This window comes from Pygoscelis adeliae, unplaced genomic scaffold (assembly GCF_000699105.1).
Source record: "Pygoscelis adeliae isolate BGI_AS28 unplaced genomic scaffold, ASM69910v1 Scaffold138, whole genome shotgun sequence".
NCBI classification, from domain to species: domain Eukaryota; kingdom Metazoa; phylum Chordata; class Aves; order Sphenisciformes; family Spheniscidae; genus Pygoscelis; species Pygoscelis adeliae.
In genome coordinates, this window is record NW_008825265.1 from 291,922 (window position 1) to 300,242 (window position 8,321).

The 8,321-nt window shown below is 39.0% G+C and overlaps 1 protein-coding gene across 2 annotated transcripts in view; it reads left to right on the forward strand.

The window, feature by feature from the left end:
- The window catches only part of SEMA4D (sema domain, immunoglobulin domain (Ig), transmembrane domain (TM) and short cytoplasmic domain, (semaphorin) 4D), a 44,601-nt gene extending 36,486 nt beyond the window's left edge, over window positions 1–8,115 (forward strand). For both annotated transcript variants that reach the window (XM_009329597.1, XM_009329598.1), the window contains 3 exons: window positions 4,927–5,136; window positions 6,574–6,671; window positions 7,223–8,115. In XM_009329597.1, coding sequence (XP_009327872.1) covers window positions 4,927–5,136; window positions 6,574–6,671; window positions 7,223–7,252 — 338 coding nt within the window. In that variant the 3' untranslated portion in view covers window positions 7,253–8,115. The remainder of the gene's footprint in view (window positions 1–4,926; window positions 5,137–6,573; window positions 6,672–7,222) is intronic.
- Window positions 8,116–8,321: the final 206 nt, after the last annotated feature.

An 8,321-nucleotide genomic window follows, 5' to 3' on the forward strand; every position in this document is an offset into this window, starting at 1 on the left:
AGCTTTTACGCCATTCGCATTTCACGGGAAGCGCTTCCTGCTTTTCGTCTGCCTTGGTAAGGCTGCAGCAGATACGGTGCTGATGTTACACAAATGGACTAGTGATTCAACAAAGGCACCAGGTTTTTGAAGGAGTGTATCATGCGTCCTTCAGTATGAATTATTTGGTGTTTGCAGTAATATTCTTTGTTGGCATTTCAGAGAGGCCTGTTTTCCTTGGCTTTTTTAAGTCTTTTTTTTTTTCCCACTGCTGTCAAGCTGTTTCCAGTTTGTTTTCTAGAATGTATTGCCCCTACTTTAAAAAAAAAAACCAAACCCAAGCATACACACACACAAAAACCAACCACCAAAAAACAAAACTACAAAAAAAGTTATCCGAGATACAGGTTACCTACCCTGTACGCTATTTTTCAGAAAACTGCAAAGATGCTTGTCTCAATTCAAAGATTCTTTCCCCACTTTTCCAATCTGTTACCCTCCTGATTGCTTCATTTACTATTTATTATTTTGCTAGCTTGTCAGCAATGATGACTCAGACTCCTGCAACTCAAGAAACTGTGACCAGCCTTAAATCTAACCTTCATTCACGTACAGGGTAGTGCTGGTGGTTGTTTTCCCTATTAATGATTGACTAACCTTTTTCCTGTGCTCTGATCTCCGATTTAAAATAATCTTTCTGCACCCAGATTATAGTGTCTTTTTAATACTTAATCCCTGCTCTGGATGAGAGCTTCCTATATGGTCTTGGTTTTCTGAAATCTGGGATGTTTAGTTCAGTAGCATTCAGTACAAGCCAGAGCTGCAAGCTAGATAGCAAGCATTAAATCCAGATGCTGCTCTTTTTTTTTTTTTAAGATTAATGTTGTGTGTAATGTTGTGTGGTTTTTTTTTTTTTTAATCTGCTGCATGCTGTGATCTTTGGGAAGGGGGTTTGGTGCATACTGGGGAATCCAGGGGAGTTTTTTCCCAAACCTAAACTTCCTGTCACTGAGGATAGCCTCTGGTAGCAGCTCTCTGTCTAGATTATAGGAATCTGTGAAAAAGACTTTTTGTTACCCTCCTAGAATTTCTCAGTGGGATACCTGTCAGTTATCTTCACTGGATTTCAATTTGCTGTCAACTTTCACAGATTAGGAAAGCTTTAAGAGGTTTAGGCTTGCTGATGGCTCATGCTTTGTTTTACCCAACTCACCTCCCTCTATCTTGAAGTGTGTCTCTGAATAATTTATAGGGAAGCCTTGTTTTAATGTTACCCTTCAAGAACTGTGTTAAAAATGAGGAAAAACGGTGTGCTACACCAACAGCAATGGGGTAGCGCTTCTGAGTGTTTCACTGTACAGCTTCATTCAGTAGCTTTTGAAATGTCTACGCGGCTCTGCAAGTTGCAGCGTCTGGCAAAAGGAGCTAGCTTGGCCAGTACTCCCTCTTGCTCCCCCACCCCAGCCTTATGCCAGTGAGCTCTACTTAATCCATGATCTCTTGCTTTTAAATGAGAACCTCCAAGCTTTCTTGAAAGCCATACGTCTACTAGGATTTGAGGCGTAGATGATGGCAAATGCTTAGTTTGGTACAGTTTAGCAGGGCACATCAGCATGCTGCTCTGAATCTGTAGCCGTATACTTCAATTCTTTACATCTGGATTTATTATTTTAACCTACGATCAAATTTACGCCAGTAATTCAGTGAATACAGTTAGGCTGTGGGTAGAAGTTTACAAGCAGCTGCAGTGGTTTGAAGTTTTTAGTGCTATCTACGGCTGCTGAAATTTTTCCTTGTGGAAAATCTCGAGGCAAAATCATCTGGCTATTAAATACATGGCTTGTGCAAGCCTGCCTGACTTGACACGGGTCAGAGAACCCATTTCGCCAGCGGAAACTACCTGGACAGTACCTGGGCTGTTACTGCCTGGGCAGTACCTGGGTTTCACTCAAAGCACTGAAAGCAGAGGTACAGAAAATGAAATCTATACGGAAAAGCAGCAAACGCTTCCATGGACGCTGGAAATTATGAAGGGCTTATGCAGAGAAAAGGGGTGGTTCAGACAGTGCAGCAAGGCTTTTTATTTTGTTTGATAATTGTTAACCTTTCTCCTTCTAAAATCGTTAAGGTCGTGAGGTTGATTATTAATAATAAATCTACTGAGATTGAAGCAATGTTTCAAAGTTAACTGTTCAAAATATCTTTGTTGTTTAATCATAGCTACTTGCATATCTAGACTGACTTGCTGTTTAATTCTCTGCTTGAATGTTATGTTTTAATAAGGTGACTTTTTTAAATCTTTCAAGCATTCTTAAAACGGATGGCAAAGTAAGTAGATCAAGTGCGTTAGAAATTCGTATTTTAAAGTTTACACTAGATATGTAATTAATTTGTATTATAGCAACAGTAGCAAATGCAGAGTATATGTTCATCGTAATTTCCTTCACCTTCAGAATACTTCCCTAACCATTATATCCAAGTGTGAATTTATCTCACTCTAGAGTTGTAGAAAACTTGCATTTAACAAATGTGATTCAAAAGTTTTTGCAGATGAAACTGTTTTCACAGTGTATTTTTTCTACTGCTCAATCCTGAAAAGGAAATCAAAGTAGAGAAAGTAATAGCACAGTCCCTGAAAATCAGGAATAGACTGCACTAAAAGACGAAGATCCGTAAAAACCCTGACTAGTGCTTGAACCTAGATTTTGCTGCCGACTAACTTGTATGAGTGTTACTCTGTGGGGATTTCCAGTGCTTCTGACTGCACAGAAAACAAAGGTAGGGTAAAATTGCCCAGCTGCAACTTGTTAAGGGGCTGACCTGAAACAACATGGCTTGCAAAATTTCCCATATAAGGAAATTGTTGGATTTTAGTCTTTTGGTGAACTGTGTGTCTAAACTGAACTTTTGGCAGATTTCCAGAACAATTGTTATCTTTAGCACCAGTAAATAGAGCAGGTTCTCTGGTGTGAATAGTAACATTTGAAGTAAGTTTAGGGAAGTGTCCTGCACTGCTCACAAGGCCCTACAATGCCATTTTTCAAGCTCATGGTTTTAGGCAATGGCCCTGTTCCCACGTGTTAGGGCTTGAACTACTGCAAATAAAACTTGCGAGCTTGTGGCTTTATTCGAGCACCTGGCTTTTAGCTTTACAATGCTAGAGTAACAACTTCTACGCTTGGAAAAGTTCATCCTGAGGCTTGTGTTGCAGCATTCCCTCTTCCTATCGATCTTCACTGTGGTCAAGCTGGTCTTAACTTCTCCAAGTCAGCTTGAACTCTGCGAACACTATCGCTTAATTTTGTTTCCGTATTAATGCCGTGTCAGACTTGCTGTGGCACCTGTTAGAAATTGTAATCCAGAGTGTTTCTGAAGGTAGGTTTCTACTCTTCGAAGCCTATTTTTTTTAACTTAGATTTCTATCTTTCTGCTGTGCTTGTATTTACTTACTATTCTTCCCATTTGCCCAAAATCCAACTTCAGCATTGGTTTACTGAAATAATTTGTCCCTGGTTCCAGACTTCCCCTGATTTTAGCAACATGTAACCTGTCCACTGTTAATTGTAGAATGAGTACAATCATCCATAAAACACTATTTTTTTTTTAAATGAGGATGTGCTAGGCTAGCTGTTTTCAGTTCAGCGTATGTTTGCCCTCTCCACTTTGTCAGAGCCGTTGTTAGTCCTTCTCAAGAGATTGTGCCACTTCCCTCCCTCCCTCAGAGATAAACTCTACCAGGTTTTAACTAGATCATGTTCTCTATCATTCACCCTTACTCTTACTACTAATTTATGTCTCCATATTTGTAGTATATTAGTTTTATTTCCAAATTATGTCAGAATTTAACACAATATGCTGAGGAAGTGCACAGATGTAAAGACTACCTTTTTTTTGTCTGCCTGCACGATTATCTAAAATTTAATTAGTTTTCAGGACACTGACCTAGGATCCAATCTTTTTCTAGAGAAAAATGCCACATCAATTTGCAATCTGCAATGCTCATAGTAAAAGCTGACTTCTGTAGGCGGTTACTCTCAAAAGAGTATACTTGCAAAAATAGTTTATTTTCTTTTTACCCCAAATTTCTCTTTACATCTTCTCTTGCTAAGGCTAGTCTGGATCCTAGGCCCCAAGGGAGAAATAGGCATGTTTTAAGTATCAGAATTACTGCAAAGTTCTTAACTTGGCCCAGATGTCTTTCTTTTAAATGAAAAGGCTCTGATACTGCCAAGCACTCTTCAGCCAACCTTGCTAACTTTCTGGGAACAGCTGTTCTGTCCTCTGGGCTACTGTCAATCTCTGATTTATTCAAATATTCTGTCTTCGCAGGTTAAGACGAATAATAGCAACAAGGCTAAAAGATTAGATTGCTCTTTGTTGTTGATCCAAGCTTCTTCCAAGTTCTGTCTTGCCTAATTGCCTGCTGTGACTAATGGTTCTGTGCTTTTTCCAATTCTGCTTCTTTCATTATTAGTTCCAGCATCTTTGACACACCGAGTTCTTGAACTTTTTCCCCTCCTGGCCTTTATTTCAGATTTTGCAAGGCATGTCTCGGATGGTTTCAGCTTTGTACCAGAAGCTAGCTTGACCAGCAGTAGGTAACGTGGCCTAGCTCTACAGGAAATCGTATAGGCAGATAGTGCAGATGTTCATCATCTGCTCTATCGTGTTTGTGGGGCGAGTTCCTCCTTGTGAGAATCCAGGCAGAATTCCTTTATACATATGAACTCATTTACAACTTTGGCTTGAACCTAAATTACCAGTGCTAGCTAGCTCCTTTTTATCCCAAGTTTTTGGTACCCAGAATTTCAGCTGAAGAAACCTAAGAAACCTTACAATCATCCATTTATGCTTTTGAGCCTGATCTTGAGGTCTTAGGCTTTTGTTTTCTTTTTAAAGACTCATCTTGTATTTTCTTACAAAATAAGCTGACTGATGTTTTTACAGGTCCGGATGACTCCTATTTTGTCTGGAAGAAGAATGGGCAGAAGATGAAGGCATGCATCACTGAGCAATCTCATATGCTGTTTGATGGCAGAGTGCATGTTCTGAGTTGGGTGAAAGATTCAGTATCAGAAAACACAGAATATAAATGTTCATTCATCTCAAAAGTTGGGAACACAACATCAGAAGTGCGCATCACAGTGGAAGATAAAGGTAGGCTGGTTTTGAACGTACACCGTGTTTGGCCTGACCCCAATTATGAGGAAAGCTCTGTAACTTTCACCCATAAAACATGTGCATAGCTGAAGATGGTAACTCTGGCTTACTGTATTAGTACCCGCTTCAATTGTTTATGAAAAGGTTTCAGAGCCATAAAAATTCCTTCTTCCACCCCCTCTCACAAAGGACTAATCTGTAAATTAGCAGTTATGATCTAGAAATGAAACTGAAACTGCTAAACTAATGGACACAAATTGGAAATCAGATGAGTACTAGAGAGTTAAAAATAGATACCCTGCCAGAACTCTACAAGGTAATGTAGAAAAATCCTTTAATGCCAAGGAAGTCAGATGGTAAAGAGAAACCCCCACCACCCAAGATATTTAAAAAATCAGATGATTTGTAAATCACCTGTAGTTGGATGAGGTCAGTTCCTACCTCTTCATTTGGACACTAACTGGGCATGAGGTCAGTTAGCTAACTTCAGCAGCTGTGCAAGATCTCTGGGTATCCAGAACTGACTGATGCAACTTGAGCATCATTTGCAACTAGCTTTTGAGAACTTACCCTGGCCTACAGAAGGTCTGAATAGTCTTTAAAAAGACAGAAGGAACAATGAAGATGATATAGTATGGATTTTCTTGGTAGGGTGAAGGAAAAAGTGAATTATTTTTAATTAGCTGGTTAATAACAAACATGAATTTGTCAAGAACAGCTCAACCCTCCTTTTTTCAGTGACAGAGAAAAGCAGTAGGAGTTACACAAGTTGTCTTGCCATCACTCCAGTTACTTTGAAGTCTGTCTTGGAAGCAGAATGAAGAGCATCTCAGTGAAACTACTGTAAATGTAAAACAGAGGGAGGCTTTCACTGTGCTCCAAAAGCATTATATACTGTTGCCGGTGTCCCGAAGGATAAACAGAAAATATTACATCTGTGTATGTCACCATCACAGTGTTACATCCTGCAAGAAAAACTGGCAGACAGAATCTTACCAAGAGGCAGTAAAATAGCCCTTCTCAGTAACTCCATAACATTACTGAAAAATGGGGAAATTACAAACTGGACATAGTCAGCTGTATCTTATCATTCTCCCCCGGCTTGGTATGATCTAACTGGAGCATTCCTGTGCTTCTTAGATGGGTTTGAACTCTAACTTGTAGGTCGTGTTTTCTAGACCTCGAATCACAGATAAAGGCACTGAATCTGTTTACTCTGGAGGCTATAAAGTTCGCTGCAGAGGGGAAGAGATGGGACCATTTGAATAGAACTTATTTCCAAATAACAGGAGAGGAGGTAGAGCAAAATGAAGGACAAGATGGTGGCTTTTGTTCCTTCTAGCCCAATCCTCCACAGGAAGTTGTGCAACTGAATAGGTACCAACTTACTTCATCATTACGTAGTTATGTAATCATCCCATGTACAATTCTCAGACAGTGCTGGTCAGGATGGATGGACCAAAGAATTTGATACGTGGAGAAGTGCCATCAGTGAACATGACAAGATGATGCAAAACTGGAGGAAAACATGGGTAAGAATTTTTGGAAAAGGTATCTCCTACAGTGCTTCCTACATGACACGCTACAGTCCCAATTTTATAAATAGCCTATGATGCTTCTGCAGCTGAATGTATTTATATAACAAAGTGATTGGTATTCCTCATTCTTGACCCTCTCAGCAGTAAAATCTGCTCGATCTATGACATACATTACGGTTATGTCAGCTTGCTCCTTCAGTCCACTAACCAAGTGCTAGTCAGTCAGTAGTTCTCATCCTGCCAAAACAGTAAGTCTGTGTAAACTGAATATAGTAGATTAATTTCATCATATCTATAGACTAATTGGATTGCAGAGACTACTGGTCTTCATAAATGGTATTGTCCATCAAAGCTGGCCTTCCTTTAAGAAAACAAACAATAGTCCATACTTAGCTTTTAATGTTTTTCTCCAACAGTTAGAACAAAGATTACTTTTGATAACTTTTGGATATGACACATGCTTGTGGAGTTAGTATAGGCAACCTTTAAACCCAATTTTAATTTTTAAAGCAGCATTAACACATCATTCTGAACTTTTTCTTCAGGAGAGCTGCAACAAGAAAAACAGCCTCTAATGGACACAGGAATGAACAGGCTAGAAGGAGAAATGTATGCAAGTTATCCAGTATTCTTAATATCACAGCATTCAAAGAGGTATTTGTGAGTGCTAGTGCTGGCATTAAAATTGATATTCAGGAGAATCACCTGAAGCTTGAGGTGGAAGAGGATATCCTTACTGCACCAAAGAATAACTAAGTTACATGCTACAAGAGAGGCCACCCATCCCATGCTGGAACTATCTCTGGTTTTCTGATGACAGTTATTTCAGCTTAATGAAGAACGAAAGTGGTCTCAGTAAGACTTGTGCTGCTCAAACAATATATATGATGTATGGCTTCTGTTTTGAGTTCATTAAGCAAACCGGCTAATTTTGGGCTTGAGCATCTTGGCATATGATTTAGAGATTAATAGGATGTGGATCACATACATTAAAAGGCACTTAAACTGGCCTATTTATTTTCTCTTCATGTGTTTACCCTTATACTCTGTTCCCAGTGTTTTGAAGAGCATTCCTTTCTGGCATCAGCAAGTTCATTTGTTCAAACACATTTCCTTTGGAAATAAAGCTTCCGTACCAAATAAAGAACTTCTGACTAATGCTCAAAATACAGATAGATTACAAAGCATCTAAGTTAAAGCAGACTCTTTAGTTTTTGCAACTTATTCTTCTATATTTGAGATAACTGTAGTAGCTTTAAAAAATTCTATGTTGAATGAATTCTAAGACTTCAATTGCATCAAGTTCACATAGTTCTAGTGGACAACGACAGATTGAAAATGGGAAGACCTACTTAATCCACAGTGAAATTGTTTTACTGCAGTGCTGTTCAGAGTTTTGTCCTTCTGCATCTAATAAACATAAGTCTGAGGCATAATTCAAGTTTTCTCTCATCTTCTCAATGATTTTCAACAATTTGGAAGCAAGAAAGATGCCACCTAAGAATCACTATAGCTTGAGTCTATGGGGACAGCTGCTCCTAGCAATAGCAGAAAGCTTCATACTTACCAGTTAGGGGATAACTTGGGGATAAGATTTAAATTAGATTGTTTTCCACATTGAAGAAAGCATTCTCCTCACTCTAA